Here is a 25,787-nt window from a genome sequence, read left to right as displayed (position 1 = left end):
AATGTTTCTTCTCTCTTCCCCTCCTCCCTCTCTCTCTCTCTCTCTCTCTCACCCTACCGCTAGACAGAGGAACAATTAAGATTTTCAGTATTACACTACTACTGATTATTGTAACTGTAAAACTATATGTTTTCAGCATCAGAGACATTACCTCAGTGGCGTTCTTACTCACCTCTACAACAACAATAAAAGCCAGTCTGGCGGTGAGCACATGCCAGAAGAAGTTACTGTACTCATACTGTCTGGAATGTCCTGGTGGATAGCGAGGAATAAAGTAGCCGTGTAATAAGCGGGATAATGCATGGGGAGGTGGTCATTATTGAAATTTAAAGCCCGACAGGGTGATTATGCATCGAGGCGGAAATGGAAGAACCCCAGATGCTGGCAATGCACGTGTAGTAGGCGGCTTATTTGTGCCTTATGAAACATTACTTCTTATTAAAATACCACAAACGCACACACACAGAGATGTCACACTTTTTAAAAGCTTTAATATAGATATAATAGGCATGTAGATAGATTATTAATAATTTCCTCATTAGTTCATCCACCCTTAACCCAATCCGCTATTAATTAAAATATATATTTTTTATGACCCAAATCCACCCAAGCTGGGGTTATCTGCTGCACCACAGGAGTGGGACACATTAGCAGACAAAGGGATGATTGCATGCCTTTTTTTATTTTCAAGTTAAAAAGTATACAAGTGTTGCCTTTTTGTTTTTGGCACAGAATGCTCAACTGTCACTTTGTTGTCCCAGCGGTCTCATAAAAAGACAGACCTTCCCCAACCTTTTGAACTTTTCTTCACTTTTTTTGTCAACAGGAACTATAAAAATATACATCATTACATTTTACTTAAAATATCAATAACACAAGAGAGCTACTTACCAAATGTGCACATTATACCAACATATGTGTAATAGAATAAGTAACTTAACCCCTTACATATTCACACTACTGCAGGACATTGACAAGTAAAGAGTTAAAATGAGTGTTAGCAAACACTTTTGGCTAATGCTAGATCATACTGTTTGGTATGCATTACTTTGGCCACGTATCCCACACTATTCATGACTTCCCATTCATAAAACACTTACTGACACGTTTACATTTGTCTGCTTATCTTCAAAATATAAAATAAATAAATAATTAACGACAGAACAATTGGTACAGCTCATGCTCTTGTTCTTGTTTAGTTTTTTTTTTGGGGGGGGGGGGGGATTTGAGAATATTTTCATTATTTTTCTTGAGGGTATCATGAAGTTTGAGCTGCGTCAGGTGCCGCTCTCGTCTGATTCGTATCTTGACAGCCTCGGGCACGTCTGGGATCACATAGGAGAGGACAAATTTTGTCAGGTAGACGACGTGCTGTAGAGGGACAAAGTGGAATAGGCAGTCATAACAATGCAATAAGTCATGATATTGTAGTATTTATGTATTAATTTGAAATTGAAATGTAACTAATATTTGATGAGCTGGTTTCGTTCAATTTCGACCCCTCTGTCACATGGTAGGCTACTAATGTTTGTGTCCAGAATCACTGCGCCGCGGCAGCCTACTCACGCACAAAATATATGACACAAAAAATAGTACCATGTGACAGAGGGGTCGAAATTGAATGATGATGTGGTAGAAATAGGTCAACAATACAAATGACGCTAGTTTTTTTAATTAATTAATTTGTAATGAGCGGCCCCCACCAAATCTACTAATCTACCGGAACTACTTCATATTCATCAGAACCGGACCATAACTCTGAACACGGGACTCGGGCAATCAATTAATACCTTTGCAACCACTACATTAATGGTAAGTATTTCCTACAGAAAATACTCAACAAATCTGAACTAACCCTTTAAGTGTTTCTACTACAACACTTGGTGTGCAATATAAAGAACTCGGCATGCTTCTTTGGAATATCAACTTTTACTGTCTTAATTCAACTCGTACAGAACGGGCAAAATCACCACAACAAAAATGTTTCTTCTCTCTTCCCCTCCTCCCTCTCTCTCTCTCTCTCTCTCTCTCTCTCTCTCTCTCTCTCTCTCTCTCTCTCTCTCTCACCCTACCGCTAGACAGAGGAACAATTAAGATTTTCAGTATTACACTACTACTGATTATTGTAACTGTAAAACTATATGTTTTCAGCATCAGAGACATTACCTCAGTGGCGTTCTTACTCACCTCTACAACAACAATAAAAGCCAGTCTGGCGGTGAGCACATGCCAGAAGAAGTTACTGTACTCATACTGTCTGGAATGTCCTGGTGGATAGCGGAACCCTCGGTACCTGATGGCAGACAACATTGTTTGTTACATGAAAACAGAGTCCAGGAAAACCAACTGAAGAAGAAGACAGTGGCTTCAAGAACACACCAGATAAAATATGATGCAACTTTAAGGATCCACACATGGGGAAATGCAGGTGTCAAAGCAAAAGCAGTAAAAATGATAGATAGATAGATAGATATATAGATACAGGTCAGAGTAGGACGATAAGAATGAAGAAACACTCTTCATATATAGTAGACATCTGCACTGTGTCTGGCTGAGTTAACTTGTTCAATCAATAAATACAAGTACAAAGTACACTATCACCATAGATGATACATCAATGAATATACATCTATCACCACCAGATACATGAACGGATATGTACAGATGATCAACATTGACAGTCTCAACCCACAGATCTTGAATGAGACAGGATTGTGTTCTGTACCTGCAGGTGGTGATGTTGGTGAACCAGTCTGGTGTGGTTGCATTAGTGGGTTTGCTCTGATTGGTGAAGTCTTCTATGTTGAACACAGACAAGGTGTTGTTGATGTATCCCTCCATGGTGTGGTTACTGTGGTCTCCATACGGGTACACAGAGAAGGACCAGTAGTAGACCAGACGAGGGATCATGTCTGATGTGAAGGCCACGATAATCGCCTAAGTGAGAAGGAGACAGAAATCACAAGTGTAAATGTGGACACTAAAAGCTGATTTATAATTTGTTGTGCGCCAACAATGGCATGCTTTCAACTGAAAAATGCGTCAACGCAAGTTGTAGGCGACACAGTTCACTTTCCTGGGAGGGGGGACGACTGTACACTAGGTGGTGAGGATGGGCTCCAATACTACAGCCACCCTCACCCTCAACAAAGGAACCCCTTCCGAATCCCCTCCTCTACTCGGCACACACACACACACACACACACACACACTAAAAGCATGTTACGGACTGGAACTATTTTTGCAATATTATTCTTCACAGTTTACCTCAAAGAAAGGTAGGCCATAATCTTTTTTTGTTGTTGCTGCTGGCTGGATGAGGAGGATCACTCAAAGGGCACACTGCTGCCCATACTTGATTTGATTCTTGTGTTCTTGTCTTGACTTCTTGTGGGTTTCTTTTTATCAGAGCGAGAGTGCAGCTGCTGCGCTGCGCAGCGCGCAACAGTGAAAGCACACGCTTGAAAATTATTAATTAATAATAATAAATAGATAAAGAGGTCTCGGGCTTCGGACACGGGTGTAAAATTGCGCCTCCAGTTCCCAGCATGCTAAAGCACCCAAACGTGATAGGTTCTCTTAGACGGCCAATAGAAACAGAATGTACTTGCTTAAGCAGGGGCCGGGCCGGGCTGAAATACCACGGGCCAGGGCCCACATGTTTGGCCCGTGCAGGGCTCTAGCTCCAATGCAGCCTGTCGCAGGTTCGAGTCCCGATCCCGACGTCCGCATTTCCAGTCTATCTACTGTATACTATCAATAAAAGGCAGAAAAAGCTAAAATAAATAAATATAAATCTTTTTTTTCTAAAACTCTGTGGCCATGCACAGGTCCAACTTAGTGGTCGAGTTCGCTGATTACACAACAATATCAGTATCAGTGAATGTGACCTTTATGATCGATGTTGTGTCAACAAATCTCACAGGCTCATCAAAGACCTTTGCCATACCAATCACTGACTGTGTCAGATACCACCACATGGAAACACCTCCCCCACCCCATCCCCAACAGCAATGTATGAAGAACCAGAACAAAATAGTGTCACTATTATTTACTCCTACACAAGATGTAACAAAATCTTGAATCTTAAATCTTGAGATACATGACCAACTAGAAAAAGTGCTCCTCGGAGCACAAGTCTCCGCCAGGTCAGGTAGGTTATTATGGCCTCCTGGTGGCGCTATAATAATAAACAATTCTGTCCCTGAAAATGGGACAGATCCGTGTTGATCACATGGCTATAGAGATACTGTGTACCGATTCGCGTGTTGTTTGGAGCAAATCTGTAGGAGTAATATAAAAAATGTTTTGCAAAAGTCGGCCTCATGGTGGCGCTATGACAGGCTGATCTGAAAAATGTGAGGCAGAGGTTCTGCTGTGGCATCTAGGGAGTGTATGCGCAGTTTCACAGCGACTGGGCCAACGGTGGAGATTATCTGCTCGCAGACAGAAGGACGGACGGACGGACACACGGACGGACACACGGACACACGGACGGACGGACAGGAGGCAAAACATACTCTCTCGCCAGGCCGAAAGACAATTAAGTGGGGTGCTTGCATGGGAACCGTGATTATCTGCCTGAACTAGCACACAAGATATGACTGTCTTTTTGTTGAATAATTGTCATAAAGCAAGAATTATGAAATTGACTTAATTCCCCAAAAGTAAATTTCATTCAAGTTTAATTAGTGGGCCAAGCATGTAGCATTGTATTTGTTAGGTCTTCTTCTTCTTCTTCTTCTTCTTCTTCTTCTTCTTCTTCTTCTTCTTCTTCTTCTTCCGCTCCAGGCCTAACAGTGCAGTCACTTTTTGCAAAACTTGGCATAATAGTGGAGGGACATTCACAACGGTATATACATGAATCTCACAATCGTTGGTCATTGGGTGGCGTCATAGCAATCAATTGAAAATGTAAATGTTGAACGGGTATAACGCATGCCCTGTTTGACCTACAGCCATGGAACTACATGACCTATAAGCTTCTCCTCATGATCACATTTTTAATTGTGACCTATGACCTCTGACACGGCACAGAACCTTCTACACACACAAACTATGGACCAATATCTAAAAACCCAGTGAAAGATAAAACAATACAAAAAAAATTGCCAATTAATATTGTAGTTTTATTCTGCCCCAAACTAGATAAATGCAGCGTTACATTTTTATTAAACTTTGCAGCATTGCAGTGGTGAAAAAAGTACTCAAATGTTTTACTTAAGTAAAAGTATCAATACTGCAACGTAGAAATACTCTGTTACAAGTAAAAGTCCGGAATAAAAAAATTACTTGGGTAAAAATGCAAAAGTATTGGTATCAAAATGTACGTAAAGTAGGGCATTCACTAATAGTGATTTTTAGCATTCAACTTGTTCGACCTAAAGGTATTCGAATATTCGATTATTCACTGGTGAAGAATTTATCATTAAAATGCCGTGTTGCAAGCCTTGAAAACAATCAGCTAGTAAAGGGTTAACTAATAGGCGGGGCTGTGAAAGGCAGCTGTGCGTTCTGATTGGTCTAAACCCACATCAGCTGTTCCTATAGCAGATCTACAACTGCACATTGACTCGCGGATGGACGCATTGTGAGGTTGTAGATCTGCTATTTTCGGTACAACACCCTTCTACCACGGAGCATAGTATAACATGCGTTGCTGCTGCTCTGCTCTACCACGGCTCTGGTTGAAAAGAAACGTAATTCGACAAAGAAGCTGTCAACACTCACATTTGTTGTCACGGCCAATACGGAGATACACTGCAGGATGGGCAGCCAGAGTCCAATGCCCTTGACCATCTCTGGTATCTTTCGACGGTACCGGGTGATCTTCCAAGCGTCGATCCGGATTTCGAACAGGTTGTTGAGCAGAGCCAGGACTGGACCCAAGGGTAAGGAGGCCGCAAACATAGTCACAAAGCCAAACTGGATCACTGGGAGATAAGATTTGATAAGTTAGCTCTAGCCGATGGTATATAACTAGATTTTCAGGCTAGTCCGATGTTAAATGGTAAATGGTGCATTTATATAGCGCTTTTATCCAAAGCACTTAACATAGATTGTGCATATGTTGCGCTGATAAGAGCAATGGTCAACAAAGTATGACTATTTAAAGTGTTAAACACTGCTATAACACTGCTACCGGAAGTGGTCATTTTTGATGGAATTGGAAGTCTGTGGGACCACCCAGCAAGTTTGGAGCCTATAGCATGCTGGGAACTGGAGTTATGGCTGTTTAAACCCCAGCCAATAGGAACACAGAGTGGGGCAGGACTTAAGCAATTACAACTTGTCCCTATTGGCTGTATAAGAGCACCTATCAAGTTTGGGGCGTTTAGCATGCTGGGAACTGGAGTTATGGATGTTTAAAGCCCAGCCAATAGGAACACAGCTGGGTCGGGCTGAAGCAACTACATCCTGTCCCTTCTGGCCGTCTAAGATTACCTACCAAGTTTGGAGTCTTTAGCATGCAGGGAACTGGAGTTATGGCTGTTTACAGCCAATAGGAACAGGGGGGGTGGCAATGGTGCGCCTGTACGCCTCGCAGGTCTGCAGGTTGCGTTTGTGACATCCATCCACCCACCGTCCGCCCACCATCCGACGGCAATTTTTATATAGGATTGTGTATACGTTTGTGCCGACACGCACACACACACACACACACACACACACACACACACACACACACACACACACACACACACACACACACACACACACACACAACCCATCACCTTACCCATCTCCAAGTATTCATAGAACACTCCCAGTTCTTTGCTTTTAACCAGATGGTAGTCTTGTTCCCAGCGTGGAATAGTCTGATCTGCCTTCAAACTCTTACGTTTCAAGTTCTTACACCACGTACGGAGGAGCCTGACAGACCATAATACATAGTACAGGAGAATGGACAGAATGGATAGAAAGGATTATTGACTATATATGTCTATGAAATTAATTCAAGGACCCCAACGGAAACAAGTCCGCAAGGACTTTTTTGGTCGGACCTTTTAGACAAAAGTATTATAAATGTAACTGTGTTGTTTTACATTCTTTTGCCTAATACAAATTCAATCAATCAAAGTAGCCTACTAAAGCTTGTGCAAATTAACTGGAAATGCAGATTATTACTATTGTGTGACAGTAAGCACTAGACAATAATTACTTTAATAATTTAGTTTTTAGCAAATACAAAGGGATGTATTAAAGCTTCTCTCTCCAAATTACATGTTGGAGAATGACTCAAAAAGCTTCATAATGCTTAGTATGTAATTAATCACATGGGCAAATCACGTGTGATTGTGCCTAGTTGGTGCTTAGTTACGCACAGTCGCAGGAGTTGCTTGATGCTGTCCCAGATAGCTTTCAAACCCAAGATCACAGCCAGCTTGATGGTCAACTCCATCATACAGCCCCCAGGGTCACACTGCAACACCAAGATAAACAGCAACGGTTACAGCCAATATAACTTCCTACACTCACGCGCGCACACACACACACACACACACACACACACACACACACACACACACACACACTCACACTCACATACACACATAGTATTTTGTAGGTTCAGTCAGTCCCCTATTTCAAAGCGCAACATCAACAATCTATACAGTCAGTCCGCAGAAACTCCACGGGAACTTAAAGGAATAGTTTACCCAAAACATTCCTTATTTTCTATCAATTACACACACCAAGAAGCCTTGAATTCATGGAGATTGTTTAGTTTTTGACGCATTCCTGAGCCAATAATTTGATGACGGGGTGTATTACCGGATAATTACCATCTTTCCGCTGGTAATCAAATGATTGGCTCAGGAATGCGACAAAAACAAAACAATCTCCATGAATTAAACGCTTCATTGGGCATTTTTTTGGGATGAACTACCCTTTAAAGGAGCAGCCCAAGGAGAACAAGTCACATGTTGAGAAAATTGGCAGTTATGGGTTAAAATCCTCTGGCGTCTCACATTTTGTTTTATAATGCAATTTTAATGTGTCCTGGGTCACGGGTGAGATGGCCGACTTGGAAGGATTAATATTGAATAGCCCTACGTAGGTTATTTAATTTGGTAACCACGTATGTGCATGTGGGAGGGAATTATCAGTGAAAAACTAGACTACACCACTGCTTACAGACAATCATTCATCAGGAGCATCACAAAACAAATACGACTAATGGATAGGATGGCAAACTATACCTCCTCATTTCGGAACTTTCCTAGGAGATAAACAGGCTGTCCTGGGTAGCCAACCACCTTCCCCTTGATGAAGGCGATGTAGAAGCAGGCAGAGTAGCTATTAACAAACTGAAGCAAGAATATCTTCCTGGACAGACTGTTGTCGTATTCCGTCTTGGTCCGAGGGGTCTCTGTTTTCAGGAGTCAGATCAGTGAAAGGTTATGATATTTTGGCACTTCACATTGCTCATCTGGTATGTATTTCTGTATGTTGTAACAAAGGCACTACCTCACCAAAGTCTGTGATCCATTTAGCCACCTTCTTGTACAGGTTGTTGAGGATCCTGATGACGGTGAAGCTGATGATTGAGGCAGTGAAAGTGGTGGCCATCTGCGGTGTCACATACTTAAACAGAGTGAAACTGGAGTTTGAGTCAATGAGGAAGTCTCTCAGTTGCGAGAAGGAGAAGAACACGGCCAATCGATACACAATGATGCCAATTGCCGCAGCCAAGATCAACAGCAGCTGGGGGAGATAGAGAGAGCAGATTAAGTGATGTGATACAGAGAAGCAGATGAAATAGCTTCATTACCTGCAGCCAACCCCAGTGTGGGAGAATTAAAGAGAATAATTATGACACAAGGAGGAGATTGTTCAAAATATTCAGAGCTATATAATCAGATATCTCTTATTTGGAATCACCCAATAGCTTTGAAACTACAGCCTATATAATGAATGTCAATAAAAACATTTAAAAAAAACTGCTAGAGAGAGAGCGCAACTTGAATAACCACAATGCTATTATTAACACTCTTACTAACAAATAATAAGGTTATTAAGTATCTTATAAGGACTATTAACAGGATGTTTGGTTAAAGTGCTACAACATTGGGGTGCCTGTGGCCCCTGGTGTGACTATGCTCATGGTACTCAATACAGTGTTTGTGTCAAGTTTGGTGCGGATTGGAGAAAGGGAGCTCCTGTGGCCCATTGGGGCCTCTGGAGCCCCTGGTGGCTATTCTCTTAGCAGACCCCCACAGCAATCCACACCTGGTATTATGTACTGGTATTATGTTTGTGATCCACCTTTTCCCTTCGGATTGGAGAAATGGATCACTTGTGGTCCCTTGGGGCCCATGTTTGCCCCTGTGTTACTATTCTAATGGCAGACCTCTGAACAGTGGGCTCCCCCCCCCCCCCTCTCTCTCTCTCTCTCTCTCTCTCTCTCTCTCTCTCTCTCTCTCTCTCCCCAATTCAGCTGGCCAAGATAATGATAAATAGGAGTAGCATATCAACCTTACCAAGAACAGGATGCCCAGTATTCCTAAGGAAGCCATAGCATGTCCTTTAAATGCTGTATAAGGTGCATCTTCTTCCATCTGAAACAGTACAATGAATGTAAGGGTAAGGGTACAAGTGGATACAGACACAGACATCTTAGCCTCGATCTCCAGGCTTTTATTGTTTAGTTTTGCTAAAAAATAAAAGCCTGGCCCAGTGCGTCGGTGTACTCGGTATGAGGAAGTGTTTCACTTCCCAACCAACCAGAGTGCAGTGGGCGTCGCTCGTAATGTTTTGTTAACGGGGCGGGGGTTGACGGACAGATCGGTGAACCAATGGGATCAGGCGCAATCTCTCGCCGGCTCTATACACCCGCCCCTCTATACACGAAATCAGGAGCGTTGGGGCAGTCTACAGACATCTTAACTTGACCCTTGACATGAAGACAAATGCCTTTCTATTATTCCTTGGAGTCTGAGACATCCTTAACGGAATACCTGAATGGAATACAATGTTAGCCATTGCTTACAGTCAAATGAACCTAAGGTTTAACACACTACTTTCAGATTGAAAGTTCAGGCTAAATCTGACAGACCTTTTCCTAATTGTTCTGATGACCTGCAAGCTTACTCAGTTGTAATAGATAACACCATGTCATGCCTTTATCATTGCCATTACATTTTTATCAAAGTAAGATGTGTCTCAGTATTTGTTTTAGTTGTTTTGTTAATTGAATTGTGTTTATATATATTCTATTTTTATGCACTACTGAAATCATGTGTCGTTTTGATCATGTGTCTTACCTTTGTGATACGGTCGATACGGCGTCTGAGGGTCTGCGTCTCCTCCGCGTGCATTAACTTTTTAACATATCCGAGACGAGGCCGTTCTTCCTCTTCCATGGTGTCCCACTCGTATTTCAGCTTTGCATGATAACGCTTCCAGAACTCCAGGAACAACGTCACTAAACAAAGGCATACGGTTAAACTGGTCAGTGAGAAAACCATTAAGTAGAGCAAAACTAAATGGCTAAAAAAATGCTTCAATGACTGTGTCTGTTCAATTAGTCTGTGGGTTTGTATCAAGAGTGGTGAGTTCTATTGATAATGTGTTGAAAGTTTAGTCATATATCGGCATAATGGGCCCTATCAACGCCCTGCGCTATCCCTTGGCACTACCCGCTACCCGTTAATTACGCACAAGGCAGCTGTCCCCCAACGGTATCTTGCGGCCACGCTACTCGCTATACATTATGCCGACACCGTTATTTGTGTGGCCATGGGCGTACGTGTTGTTGTGCTATCCCTAAAATTTTTAGACCACCCGCTATGCCAAATCCGCTTGGTAGAGAGTGCCTGCAATGGATGTCGGGCCGGGCGCACAACATTCAGAGGGCTCCTTCACTCCTAATTCTCAACGAATCTCTGTGATCTCTTCCTATAATCAACAGAAATTGACAGTGTCAATTCCTTGTGTCAATTGTGTTTATATAAGATGTTAGGCTATTCTATCAGACAATGATTTTTGCTGTGCAGTGCCATTCACTCCATACCACACACACTTCAGTTTGATTAATCCAGTGAGCAGGAAATAAAGAATGGATTACAATAATATAACATTCTCTATAATCAGTAATATGTGGGTGATACTTATGTCTATCAAATATGGTTTTATTGAAAGGCAATCAAAGGCTAAGGCTTATGATGCAAACGTCGGGTAGTGTCCAACATTACATAGCCTAAGTGCCTCAGTGAGGCTGCAGAGGTTTAACAAAACAGCACTTCTGAATTAAGTGATTGTGTACGAGGTCGAGGTAATTCTTTATATTCAATAATATTATTTATATATTGGCCTTTTTAATTGTGTTGTGTGCCTACTAATGGCTGTAGTGTGCTCAACCCCCTGCAGGTCTCTTTATAAGGAAAGGTGCGTCATGCTAGGGGGCGTGGCAGACTGAGAAGCACACGGTTCGGGAGATTTTGTAATTTAAAAAAAAAATTCTATTACAACTTTAGTTTATTTTCATTTATCCATTTGTAAACAGAAGAACAATAAACATCTTCAAGTTGAAATCTAACCAAACCTGGAGTGGACATGCTATTCTTCAATCTGCAACAAGCGTCTATTTCAGTCTGCCCAAGAGTGGCTCACCAAAATGGGAAAAAAAAAATTAAACAAAAGGATATGTGGTCTCTACATATTGTGAAAGTGATTGTCATTTCAATTTTACTGTAATGCACAAACGTGTGGTTGTTAATTCCTTGTGTCAATACGTTGTGTTTTTGTTATCAGCAGTTGCCAGTTAAGCTTATCAAAGACAAATAACGTCAAATAATGTCATTTGAACTGCGTTTGCTATAACCACACCAGACCATTCAGTTTAATTAATCCAGAACACAAGCGATTACAATTTAAAGTTATCTATAACCAGCAATGTGTGAGTGATAATTCTGTGTATGAAATATAAATTTATTCCAAGGCAACGTCAGACTGCCTCTTCGCTCTTCCATGGGCAGAGAGGGAGAGCGCGTAGATAGCACTAGACATAACGGCTTGCGCAGCCTGCTCTTAAAGGCAGTGGCATCTGGCACGCTGATTGTTTTGTATTATATTTGTATTAATACGCGGCCCGAACGTCTAGCGTGACGCGTCGTCCACTTCGCATCGCAGATCCACTTTACAGCCACCTCACAGTGTGAGAGAGAGTATTGTTTGAAAGTAGGGCAAAGTCGCTTATGATTTTCAGATATGGCAACGCTGTGGTGAAAAGTAAGGCAAATGCGCGTATAATCAGAGGACATGGCAACGCTGAGTGTCCTGTGCTCCCCTCTTTCCGCGGACCCCTTGGAGTCTTTGGACACCCGCGAAACATCGTGGATCCCTTCGGACCCCCGCGAAACATAGCGGAGCCCTTGGGGGTCCCGCGAGACCCTTGGGGGTTCCCTGGAGACCCTTGGGGGTCCCTGGAGACCTACAGACACGGCGAAGGGAAATGGAAAACTGTAAAGCCACAGCCAAGCATGCAAGAGGTTGCACATGAACTCTTCAGCCGCACTGAGGCGCTCCAACACAAACACTGTGAAACTCCCCTAAATCCACTCCAGGGTTTGAAAATACCCACTTCACAAAGGGGTGACGTGCATCACCGTTCCAATGACCAAAACTCCACTTCGGGATTTCGCAAAGACCCACAAAAGCGTGTGTGTGTGTGTGTGTGTGTGTGTGTGTGTGTGTGTGAGTGAGGGAATGAAGCACAGCGTTGGCTCACAGTGTTTTGGTTTCGCTCTGCGGTGGTCGGTGCTGACGCTAAGGAACAACATGGTCGACCCGTAATGTTGTGAGTTTGTGCTGGCCGCAATTAATTATGCTCCGAGGAGGCAAATGTGTGGTGAGCAGTGAAAAGTAGCCTATGCCACCCGTAAATTAATTGCGCGCGTTGTGGCTTGTGCTGTTAGTGACATGTGATATGTTGTTGTTGTGTTTAGTGCGAAACAATGAGATGGGAAAATGATGGCTTTTCATCTCTCCAATGTAATATAGGATAACGCCCAAACCACACCTATACATAATGTAACGGGTAGCACATGTGTTTTTAGGGATAAGGCTGGTGTCGGAAGATAGCGAATAAGCCACGGAAACGGCCCTTGCGCCATACTAAAACCCCAAATAGTGGGTAGCGTGACTTGGGCGCAAAATAGGGCCCAATGTATACCTCCACAATCAGACATTGTCACAATATCAAAATTGTGAAACATATCAAAACGGAAACCATTTGAAATTATGAAAACTTGGAAATGAAGAACATCTAGCTCATTGAGCATCTTAAAAAAAAAAAATTGAAACAGAGCATCTTACCCCAGATTGACATGAAAACAGCAAACACCAGGGTCCCAAAGTTATCAAATACAGAAAGTATCTGGAGAAAAACAACAACAATAACAATACATAACAGCATTTACACAATAATCTTTATATTTGAGTTGTCCCTAAATGCAATGATTAAAAATAAATCCATTCTAAACTACGCTAGATGGGAACCAAAAGCTGTGCAATGTCACATAATATTACTGTACAGACACTGACTCTGACACACTGCACAGGGACTGGAATACTGTCAGCGTTTTCTATTCCTCAATAACATCATAGTGTTCAGTTATTGTACTGTCACCAAGCTGGTGTATGCTGTACATGACATTAGTGCAGGAAGAGTATCAGTGCTTTATACATGAGATTGAGGTGCAGAGTATCGGCAAGTGTCAAGTTCAACCACATAGTCCACAAAAGGTTGCTTTACAAGTATAATCCACAGGTAGTTCCATGAGGAAAGCAAAAGTCCAGGGCCAGCCTGATGACAGGCGGTGGTCACGCCTTATCCAACAGTCTGATGGTAGCCGGGTGGAAGCTGTTCATAAACCTGGTGTCTGATACTACTGTACGATAGGCCGCCTTGCCTGGCCGCAGCCGTTGTAGGGGTTTGAACAGTTTGTGGCTGGGGTGGTGCCTGTCCTTGATGATGTACTGGGCTTTGACTACACACCGCTTCTTGGACAGTTCCTGGAGTGAGGGGAGCTCGCCTCCCATTATGTGTTCTGCTGACTGCGCCACCCGTAAGCTTTTATTTTCTCGGGCAGTGCAGTTTCCATACCAGGGTGTAACACTTTCAATGGAGCTGTTGTAGTACAATCTGAGGATGCAGGGGCTATACTAATTCCATACTTCTTCAGGCAGCGAAAGCAGTATGGTCACTGCTGAGCCTTTTTCCTGACGTGTGTGTGTCCCACTTGAGCTCCTGCTCGATGTGTACTCCAAGGAACTTGAACTCGCTGACCCTTTCCACTGCAGCTCCATCGATGAAGATGGGAGCATGCTCCAGGGTTTCCGCTAGGCATTTTTTGGGCCGGCCACCATGGCGATGGAATAAATTCATCGGCCATATATTATAATTAACGTCACATGCGTGTTTGCACTTCATACGCACCCAACTGATCATTACACCTTGTTACGTTAGCGCTGCGCCTCTTTCCACTTTATCACAGATGCAATCTGTTCCTGTTTTTATAGATAACTGAATTATATGATCTACTGTGTCATGCAGAGATGTCGCTTGCCAAAAATGAAATGAATAAAGAGGGCATGAGTGAACTGCTGCGCGACGAATACCAAAACGCCCGCTCGCCCCAAAACAACTTATTCCTAATCTTAACCTCAGTAAAACTATGCCTAATCCTAAACCTATTTCTACCCTTATCCTCAGTAAAACAAATACAAGAATACAAGAACCGCTGGTCCGCCTGAAAAATGGGGGCGAGGGTGTTTTGGGGCGAGTCCTCTGGTTACCCTGCGCCAGAGCCTTTCCCTGCGCGACACCGTTGCACAGTATAAACAAATTAAAATATATTTTGGGCTTTACATCGATTCTCATTCAACCTTGAAATGCAAAAGTAGGTTTTGTTTTGTTTTGTTAACGTTAATTATATATATCATGATATATGTGGCCTTGGGCGAGGTTGATTACTTGCCTCTATAGTTGCCTGCTGCAATCAGTGTCACCAGCTTTCACCAACTTTCACCACTTTATCCATTGCAGACAGACAGTCACTGTGCTTGCATAATATCCACGACCCACGCGTGTTCGGGTCCCTTTATCGACAATTGGGTCCGGCTTGGTTCAAATCCAGGTTCTGTTTATCAACACCCGAGCGAACCACCCTACTCAGCGCTGATTAGGAGGAGACACAGCTGTGTCTCTCAGCTGTGTTGTGGCGTATCAAAAATAGCAGACATACAAGCTCACAACGCGGCGCGTTGCGACGTGCTGTGAGCTTGTAGCTCTGATATTTTCAACGCGCGACAACATCGTACAACGAATAGGCTAATCTATAACTGCAGTGCACAGCAGCAGCAGCAGGCTGTCGGATTTAAACCACACAGTCAGATCATGATAAAAACTTTAAATGATTATGATTTTAATTAAACATTTTACCGGTCAATGGCCGGTAAATACCAGCTAACGGAATCCCTGGCATGCTCTCTCCTCGGCCTCCTGAAGTCCACGATCAGCTCCTTGGTCTTGTCGACGTTGAGGCTGAGGCTGAGGCTGAGGCTGTTCTCCTGGCACCAGAGTGCCAGTGAACTGATCTCACCTCTGTAGGCAGACCCATCGTTGTTGATAATCCAACCTATCACTGTCGTGTCATCATCATACAGGATGATGTTGGAGTCGTGTGTGGCTGTGCAATCAAGCGTGTACAGGGAGTAGAGGAGAGGGATCAGCACGCATCCTTGGGGTGCTCCAGTGCTGAGGGTCAGGGTGTCGGATGTGCCAATCCTCACCACCTGGCGTTGGTTCGACAGGAAGTCTAGTACCGCCTGCCACGTGCTCCTGATGTCGCCACTGTTGAACTGGTCTTTCATCTCCTTCTTCGCCCTCCTGATGGCACAATTGAGGGCGGCATGAGTGGACCCCACATTGCCGGATCTGAAACCAGCGTTGCGTGCATGTAGTGCGATGCGTACCTCACTGTCAAGCCACAGTTTCTGGTTGGGGTATACTGCCCTGCCAAGGCAAAGTGCAGTAACTACGAAAAGAAATCACTGAAAAATGGGTTTAAAAGTGATTCAACTGGTCAGTGAAATGAGATATCGGCATATAAGTGATATTACACTAATTGTACATCTGTTCTTGAGGTAATTGTTTATCCCCCAAAATCACAAAGGCTAATTTGACCTTTGGGATACACAAATAAGTCGGTGTGTCCAAAAACGTAGTTACTGCACTTTGGCTTGGCAGGGCAGTATATCGGAACTGTCTTTGTGGGAACTATGTCATCGATGCACTTAATGATACAAGTCTGAGAGTTCGTTGACATTATTCCCAGCAGTGTCCTTAAACATCCCCAAGTCAGTCTAGTGAAAACAGGATTGTAGCACAGTCTGTATGTTCCGACCAGATTTGGACCTCCTTCTCCCTTTTAAGCCTCTGCTTGTAGGCTGGTAGCAGGTGGAGTGGATTGAGCCCTGGCAGAGACCAGTACCCCAATTATTGCCAACATCTGGCTGTGTGTGTGTGTGTGTGTGTGTGTGTGTGTGTGTGTGTGTGTGTGTGTGTGTGTGTGTGTGCGTGTGCGTGTGAGTGAGTGAGTTAGTTTGTGACTTTGGAATATGCTTTTGATAATTAACTGTGAGAAGTGCTTCACTCACCTTAGAACTTTCACAGGTGCTGTTTAACCTCCTGTAGTTGCACTGCTTGTCACATTGTGGGCACATCACTATAGACCCACCTATCTCTGGATCACACACCTCTTTACTGTCCAATAACAGAGGAGAACGGTTACACACTGTCCAATCATACGAGGAAGAGGTTAAGCACTGAACTGAATGAAATAAAGCAAACTCAGTGGTAGTAAGACCTGTAGTATTAGTTCTTATCAAAGTCAATCCACATGTTTGCTGCATTTACAGGACAGTTACTAATGAGGGACAATTAACAACTAGCTATAATTGTATTGTACATGATAGATACAATGTTGAATTAACAGCATTTAACAGCAAAAAAAAATATTATGGATTATAGCTATACAATTGTGGGACAGTGATGTGATATACCTCCAAGTGTTTTCTTCCCGAGTCATGACTCCATACATGAAACATGCAAGGCCCACAATGGCAGGGAAGACCAGCATTAATGTATAGAATCCCAACCAGGCAAAATACATGGCAATCTTCTCCCCGTAATACTTCCTGTGAAGAGCCTTACAATGAATTCAAAGGGGCACTCCACAGAGCTTATATCTCAGCCAGGCTGGGTGGTCTACCCAGCAAGAGTATAATAGTTAAGAAAAATATAATAATAATATATATTTTCTATATATAAATATACATACACACACACACACACACACACACACACACACACACACACACACACACCACAAACTAGAATTTAAAAAAGACAAAGAATGAGGTAACACTTCAGAATAACTATTAGTTATAACTAGATGTTAATTACTTTTTGGGGTATTTGTTAATAATTGGTTAATGATTATATAACTATGCCATTAACTAACTGTGCTGGCTGAGACCGATGTCCGCCAGTGGGTGGTGCTGTTTCCTAAAGTTACTGGGAGGCAGAGTCCTGCAACGGGCCGGGTACCCGCGGATACCCGACGGGTACCCGCGTTTGACGGGTGAAAACGGGTGAAAATTTTACTTTGATAAGATCACGGGTACGGGGACGGGCGGTACTGAACTAATCGCAGGCGGGTATCATTTTATTGTGAAAATCAGAGAGCACTGTTTCCGCCCAAACAACGTAACTTGTGTAACTTAACAGCACAACTGCATGGAGCATGCTGGTCAGTTATCTTAACTCACAAAAACACATTGAACATCCTGTTAAACCTTCCAATTAAAAGTATCTGATGACGTAAACAACGACACATGTGTGCTGCGTAGATGCGCGTTCGCGCGTGGCTTAAACTCGTTCCTCCGTCTTCACTTGATTTCTGTACAAACCTGACCACTGAATGTAACCCTGTTGTTGAAGGCTGCTATCTTTTTCAACACACTTTTCAATAGGATTTACATTTTACACGGGTAAACGGGCGGACAACGGGTCGTTTATTTGACGGGCGGGGCGGGTCTGGTTCGTATTTTTAAATTATCACGGGTGACTTGTCGGTCTACGGATCTGAGTATTGACGGGCGGGGCGGGCGCAGGTTCTCAAAATTGGACCCGTGCAGGACTCTGCTGGGAGGGTGCATTTGTTTTACCACAGGTGTTTGAGATTTGTAATTAAGTTTCTGCTCAAGGTGTGCTAGATGTATGATTAGCAGGTTAGCATACCAGTTTCAGTTTGGTGTTTGAAGGCAGACAGATGTCCTCTCTGTTTTCTTGTGTGACAAAGCATTGTCTGTGAGTATTATTTGTATGTTTATGATTAAGTACATCAAAGTAATGTTCATTTATGCTATATTTGAATCCAATTGATGATGTTTTTGTTATACTTGTATTGTAGTTTTACTCCTGGATTTTGAGTAAAAGAGAGTTAACACCTGATACCCTTGTCCGGAGTTATCTTTCTGCCTAACTGCACCTGTTAAAGCAGTGAGGGCAGAAAACTAACAGTTTATGAATGATCTATTAGCTATCTAGCTAATAGATCATTCATAAACTGTTAGTTAATTGTCTCCGCCAGGCCGAAAGGCATGGCGAGAGAGCATGCTTTTCCCCCTGTCCGTCCGTCCGTCCGTCCGTCCGTCCGTCCGTCCGTCCGTCCGTCCGTCCGTCCGTCCGTCCGTCCGTCCGTCCGTCCGTCCGTCCGTCCGTCCGTCATTCTGTCTGTGGACAGCTAATCTCCGGCACCGTTGGCTTGCTCGCCGTGAAACTGTGCACACACACTCCCTGGATGCCACAGCAAAACCTCTGCCCCAAATTTTTCACATTGGGCTTTTATAGCGCCACCAGGAGGCCGATGTGTGCAAAACATATTTTTTGACAGTACTCCTACATATTTTGTCCAAAAATCCTGCAAATCGGTACACAGTATCTCTATAGTCATTACACAAAACAGGTCTGTCAGATTTTTCATATTCCATCCTGATTGGCTAAAAATGTCGTTCAAAGTTTGCAGGAGTGCTCCGTTTTGAACAAAATGCCTCAAATCATGAACACAGCATGCAATTTCATTAAAATTGTGCACGCATATTCCCATTAGGCCGAGGAAGAACTACCATTAGATTTTTTTCAAATCAGCCTCATAACAGGCCGATTCATTTTACCTATAACTGCACTGATCTGTGTAAAACTTTGTATGCACACTCCCTAGAGGTCAAGGAAAAACCTTTGCCCTGCATCTTTCACATCTGCCTTTTATAGCACCACCAGCAGGTCTAATTTAGCGAAACAAATGTTTTTAACAAAATGCCTCAAATCATGAATGCAGTCAGTGTCCGATTGTCGTGCAAGGCCTAAGAAGAAATGGCACCCTTTTCACGTTGGCCTATTATAGCGCCACCAGGAGGCCACAATAGCCTTCCTGACCTGGTGGAGACCTGTGCTCCGAGGAGCACTTTTTCTAGTTAGTTATAAATTGCCTGTTTAATGTATGTTAATGATTTATAACTATCACTTACAAATAATGTATTGATCATGAACAAGCTATTAGTAAGATACTTACTAATGCCTTGCTAAGTATTTGCTAATAAATTAAGTGTTTTATTTACTCATGTTAGTAAATGAGGAATAGTTGCAACTCTAGATTGACGTCCCAGTAATCTATATAAACTAGAAAAAGTGCTCCTCGGAGCACAGGTTTCCGCCAGGTCAGGTATGTTATTGTGGCCTCCTGGTGGCGCTATAATAGGCCAATGTGAAAAGGGTGCCATTTCTTCTTAGGCCTTGCACGGCAATCGGACACTGCATTCATGATTTAAAAAAATGTGTTTTGCTAAATTAGACCTGCTGGTGGCGCTATAACAGGCCAATGTTAAAAGGGTGACATTTGCTCCTCAACATAGTGAGAATGTGCGTGCAAAGTTTGACCTCAATCGGACGCTGCGTTCATGATTTGCGGCATTTTGTTCAAAACAAGCCACTACTGCAAACTTTAGATGTCAATCTTAACCAATCAGGAGGGAATATGAAAAATCAAACACATCTGTCTTGATCACATGACTATAGAGATCATGTGTACCGATGTGCGTGAAATTTGGATAAAATCGGAAGGAGTAATATAAAACATTTTTTTTTACATAAGTCGGCCTCCTGGTGGCGCTATAAAAGGCAGATGTGAAAAATGCAGGGCAAAGGTTTTTCCTTGACCTCTAGGGAGTGCGCTTACAAAGTTTTACACAGATCGGTGCAGTTATAGGTAAAAACATGAATCGGCCTGTTATAGCGCCACCATGAGGCTGATTTGAAAATGCTCAAGTGGCATTTCTTCCTGGGCATAGTGGAAATATGAATACATTTTCAAGGAAATTGCATGCTGTGTTCATGATTTGAGGCATTTTGTTCAAAACGGAGCACTCCTACAAACTTTGGAAGACATCTTTAGCCAATCAGGATGGAATATGAAAAATGTGAAAGACCCGTTTCGTTTAATGACTATAGAGATACTGTGTACCGATTTGCGGGATTTTGGGACAAAATCTGTAGGAGTACTGTCAAAAAGAAAGTTTTGCACAAATCGGCCTCCTGATGGCGCTATAAAATGCCCATGTGAAAAATTTGGGGCAGAGGTTCTGCTGTGGCATCCAGGGAGTGTGTGTGCACAGTTTCACGGCGAGCAAGTCAACGGTGCCAGAGATTAGCTGTCCACAGACAGAATGACGGACACACGGACGGACGGACGGACACACACACGGACGGACAGGGGGTAAAACATACTCTCTCGCCATGCCTTTCGGCCTGGCGGAGACAATAATAATATTAATACAAATAACATGTGAGAGAAATATTACTTCAAATGTAGAAAAAGTATACATATCATTATCTATTGTGTAAATATGAATACCACTTTAAAATAATAAATCAGAAAAAGTATTTAATTTTATGTTGCCGTTACATCTGAGGGTTCTTTCTTTATGTCTATATTGTATGTATTACTATGAATGGCAGTTATATAGCAGTCCCACTGACTCCTGCTTATCCAGCTCAGGGCCTACGTGGGAGGAGACCTGGTTGAGGAGGAGGACCGTCCATCAGACCAGTGGACCAATCAGGAGGACGCCTGGCCATTATAAAAAAGCTGTCAACAGCTGTGCGGTTACATGCTGTCCTACTGAATGTCAAAAGTCAATACTCTGGGTACTAAAAGTTTGGAACCCCTCTGTATTATGTATTATCCTGCTTGAGTGCACCCTGTTATGAATTGAGCTTGCTAAAGTAGCATCGAGTCAAACAGGGGCGGCCTTAGTGATCTGGGGGCCCGTTTCAAGAGCTAATATGTGGCCCCCTATGCACCCCCCCAGCCCCAGAAATTTTTCTTTTTTTAAATAAATATTATATAAAATAGTATATAATAAATAATTTATATAATATAAAATATATGTATAATATATAATAATTATATATATAATATATATATTATTATATATATTATATATTATTATATATAATAATAATATATTATAATAAATAATATAATATAAAAACAGTTTATTTTATAAAATAATCATAATATTTGAAAAAATATATATAATAATAACATTTGAAAAAAGAATCTAACATTTTATTTAGAAAAAAAAAAGTTTTTTTATTTTATTTTATTTTTCCAAAAAAATGGGGGCCCCCTGAGGTTAGGGGCCCGTTTCAATTGAAACGGGTGAAACATAGGAAAGGCCGCCCCTGGAGTCAAAGCTAAGTGTTAAAAGTATCATGCACAACTCTGTTGTGTATTTGTGTTGACCGCCAGTGCCAGCTTCTTGTACCGTCCTCTTTTTGCTTAGTTTAGATTAGGGAAGTTAGATTAGATTAGGGATTTAATGTCATTTTGTTTTGGTAGAGGTTAGGTTAGATAGGGGTTTAAAAGAGTAGGTTAGCTTCTTATATTTGTTTATTGGTTTTTGCACTGGGGTCACTTTATAAGTTTGTATAAGTTAAAGTTATTTGTCACGTACTTGTATATATTAATTCTGTGTCACTTTCTGTCAGCAATCAACAAAAAAAGGTCAAAAACGATAAAGCTCATTTCACTCACCAACTCTATGTCACAATCCTTCACTCCTAGACGTAAGGATCGTAACAGTTGCTAAGATAAAATAGGGGTTGCTATATGTCGCTGTGGGCTATGGGATACATATCCTTCCCTCTGAGCAATGGGAAAGTAAAAAGAGACACATTACCTAATACGATTAAGTGGTTGCACCTTGAACAGGTTTTTGAAGCGAGCCCACTCTTGGTAGAGTTTAAGCCTCTCAGTGGGGTATGCATCTTCTGACTTGACCTGGTTGGTGTTTTGGTTGCCATCTTCTTCTGACTTGACCCTGGGGCAACACTTAGTGGTGTTTGGGTTGTTGAACAGGTTTTTAATACGAGCCCAGACTTGGTAGAGTTTGCCATCTTCTTCTGACTTGACCTTGAGGCTACACTGGGGCACAGTGGGGGGAAACGCCAAACAGTAAACTCTTTAATTCCACATATAGCCTATGCAATATAACTAGAATCAATATAGAATTTTAATTATTACAACTTATAATATAGAACATTCTGAGTATAACTGAGGCTCAGGAGGGACACAATCCCAAGTCAGTTCATTGAGATCCAGAAAGTGATGTTTGTAAGTCAATGAATACTGAGTCAACTCACGTCATGAACAGGATAAGCATCCTTGTACACTCCCGTAGCCAGCAACTTTTGTAAATCAAGGAAGTTGAGGATGTAGTAAGCCTACAACATACAACATAAACAATCTGATTAGTATGATTAATATTCATGTTTAAGATGTAATTGTTGTTGCTGTTTCTCTTTAATCTTTTTCTCACTGTTTTGAAGTGAACACCTAGGGCCCTATCTTGCGCGCTGCCTTACCCCTTATGCCTAAACCTTTTTGGCATGTTATACTGGGGGGGGGGGGGGGGGCGGCAGTGGCTCAAGGGTAGAGTGGCCGGGTGGAGTGAACTGGAAAACTGCAAGGTTCCCCGTTCGATCCCGGGCTGGGGCGCTCCCCTAGAGTTAGTGTCGAAGTGTCCTTGAGCAAGACGCTGAACCCCTAATTGCTCCCGATGAGCAGGTTGGTGCCTTGCATGGTTTCCTCCGCCATCGGTGTATGAATGTGTGTGTGAATGGGTGAATGGCACAATCAATGTAAAGCGCTTTGGCTAAAAGCGCTATATAAATGCACCATTTACCATTTTATACTATTTTGAAAAGCAATTTAAAATAGTCTAAATAGCCGATCTACAAGCTCACAACGTGTTGATGTAGATTGGCTATTTGAACTATTTTAAAATGTTAAGGCAGTGTGCAAGATAGGGCCCCTAAACTCATGCTGTGTAACATTAATTTTCATATGTGTTTTTGCCGACACCTATCTGCGGTCATCACAGCATTTGTCTACCATATATGGAACCGTACTCTTGCACTACAGTGTATTACAATCTATTGTGTGCAATGCTTTCAGAAAAAAACTAGATTTTTTTTCTTAGACCCATTTAAGAGGTTTTTAAGAAGATTTTGGTATACTCCAATGTTTTCTTAGCTGTGATCTGTTCTCAGGTAAGAACAGAATCTACACACACTGATGAGCACTCTTAGGCTGGCCTTTGAGTTCTTAAGTGTGACATATTTGTGCAAAAATAATTAATTCTCGAAGTTTCTTCAATTCTACAGTTGTATAATATAGGATTTAAATTACAATAATATTTTTTATCATATCTTTAGAGCAGTGGTTCTCAAAGTGTGGTCTGGGGACCCCCATGGGTCCTTCAGGGAGTTTCAGGGGGTCCACATCAAACGAAGAACAGTTTAATCACTTTAACCCTATTTTATCCTTTGTTTGAAAATAGCCGATCTACAAGCTCACAACACGTCCCATTACTGGCCATTTTGAGCTTGTAGATCGGCTATTTTCGAGACATTTTGATAAATCTTGACATGAAAATGTTTGAGACAGGTCTGAAATTACAATCTAACCCAAACGGACCCGGTTGAGTTGAAGCCCAAGCCCCATACCTACCCCATAACCCCCCACCCAACCCACCCTCATCACCCCCCATACCCCCACCCCCATATCCCCGACATTCGCCACACCCCCATTTTCCAGTCCCCTTCCTACCTGAAAGCCCCCCTATACCCACCCGTCATACCCATCCCCATACCCCCCACATAGCCCCCTACACCCCTGCTTGCACCACCATATCACCCACCACACCCCTATTTCCACCCCATTACATACCAAGCAGCTGCTACCTTAAAGACCCTCCATATCCACCCACCAGCTTTCAGTAATAAAATGTTTTATATCCACGCTACTCCTGAACATGAAATATGGATAACATTTTTAACAGCTAATTTCAGCAAATGTACATTGATGTCTAGTGGTGATATGTTGATTAATGTGAGAGAAATAATAAAATACATTAATTAATTAAATAAAATAATTTGCTGTTCACTTCAGAAGTACCTCCACAGAACTATTAATTAATTTATTTTTATGTTTGGAGTCTGGTGTTCCACCATCTGTAGACTTATAGTTTAGGTATTCTTTACTTCATCCTCTCAATTTTATTTGTGTGTGTGATTTCCTGTGATTTCTGTGTGCAGCAATCACACACAGGTGTGACTGCAGGCAGAGCCATGCAGTCATGCCTTATATGGGGATTGGTGGGGCGGCTCCCTATGGTAATTAGGATGAACTGGCACACCCCTTCAAGTTACGAGGATTGTGATTCATCATCATCAAGAACATAGTTACGAACAATTCTGCCTTTTAAGAACGTTTCATGAATCTGACACAACTTCTCTTAGGAATTCACTTAGGAAGAAATGTAAGAGGAAACATTAGGAACTTATTGCTGCATGAGGCCCATTGTTTTCTGTTGTCTTTTTTTTTGTTGCAAGAAGTTTAGCACCAGTTATGCTGGTAAAATTAGTATTTGGAATATCCAATGGCATAAGTAAGCATATGCATGCACCCACTAAAATGGCCCGTGACTAGTGTGACAGTGAGGACATTAACTGGACCTCACCATCCTGATCCTCATGGACGGTGTGAAGGTTTCGTCAGACTTATCGGAGTTGATGTCAAAGTGCTCCTTTAAGTGATCCTCGTAGGGGGCGGTGAAATGTTTCTTTTTGAAGATGACCTTCCTGGGCAGCTTTTTGTGGAGGGACTCAGCCCATTTGCCACGCTTGCCGTGCTTGTTGGACAGTTCCTCACTGGACAGTTTGATGGGCAGCTTTTTGTGGAGCCACTCAGCACATTTGCCACGCAAGTGCTTGTTGGACTGTTCCTCATCGGACAGTTTGATGGGCAGCTTGATGTGGAGCCACTCAGCGGTACGGCACAGCAGTTCCCACGTCATGTGGATCTTCACAAACTTCAGCTTGGAATCATTCTGAAGGTAAATGGGGTGATAATGATTATTCGTGATATCTAATAATAATATTGGAAGACCTTTGGTCAAAATGAATTAATAAATAAATGAACAAAGAAAAAAACAAACACCAAAACAAAGCAGTATAGAAATGAAAGTGCACTTTGAATTGGAAATTAATGAATGCTCCCTGAAATAGAAAACAAATATTGTGTTTATATATATATATATATATATATTTACTAGACCAGTGTACCAACCTTTTTGGTGCCGAGGCACACCTGGCA

The 25,787-nt window shown here is 42.3% G+C and overlaps 1 protein-coding gene across 4 annotated transcripts in view; it reads right to left on the bottom strand.

Moving 5' to 3' along the window:
- Positions 1 to 512: 512 nt before the first annotated feature.
- Positions 513 to 25,787, bottom strand: part of LOC308099775 (anoctamin-6-like) — a 29,716-nt gene continuing 4,441 nt past the window's right edge. The window contains exons 4-20 of one of the 4 annotated variants that reach the window (XM_080448561.1): positions 25,761 to 25,787; positions 25,153 to 25,521; positions 22,768 to 22,852; positions 22,309 to 22,525; positions 17,068 to 17,202; positions 16,663 to 16,768; positions 13,318 to 13,378; positions 10,266 to 10,426; positions 9,483 to 9,560; positions 8,475 to 8,706; positions 8,202 to 8,371; positions 7,326 to 7,423; positions 6,740 to 6,873; positions 5,731 to 5,933; positions 2,726 to 2,937; positions 2,188 to 2,293; positions 513 to 1,371 (exon numbers count right to left, since the gene is read on the bottom strand). The exon at positions 25,761 to 25,787 is cut by the window's right edge and continues 24 nt beyond it. In XM_080448561.1, the coding sequence (XP_080304687.1) occupies positions 1,153 to 1,371; positions 2,188 to 2,293; positions 2,726 to 2,937; positions 5,731 to 5,933; positions 6,740 to 6,873; positions 7,326 to 7,423; positions 8,202 to 8,371; positions 8,475 to 8,706; positions 9,483 to 9,560; positions 10,266 to 10,426; positions 13,318 to 13,378; positions 16,663 to 16,768; positions 17,068 to 17,202; positions 22,309 to 22,525; positions 22,768 to 22,852; positions 25,153 to 25,521; positions 25,761 to 25,787 (2,613 nt within the window). In that variant the 3' untranslated portion in view covers positions 513 to 1,152. Of the gene's footprint in view, positions 1,372 to 2,187; positions 2,294 to 2,725; positions 2,938 to 5,730; positions 5,934 to 6,739; positions 6,874 to 7,325; positions 7,424 to 8,201; positions 8,372 to 8,474; positions 8,707 to 9,482; positions 9,561 to 10,265; positions 10,427 to 13,317; positions 13,379 to 16,662; positions 16,769 to 17,067; positions 17,203 to 22,308; positions 22,554 to 22,767; positions 22,853 to 25,152; positions 25,522 to 25,760 lie in introns of all 4 variants that reach the window. The other 3 variants (XM_080448560.1, XM_080448562.1, XM_080448563.1) reach the window with 3 other exon arrangements.

This window comes from Gymnoscopelus braueri, assembly GCF_963280865.1.
Source record: "Gymnoscopelus braueri genome assembly, chromosome: 14".
Lineage (NCBI taxonomy): Eukaryota > Metazoa > Chordata > Actinopteri > Myctophiformes > Myctophidae > Gymnoscopelus > Gymnoscopelus braueri.
This window is presented reverse-complemented; position numbering and strand designations above follow the sequence as displayed.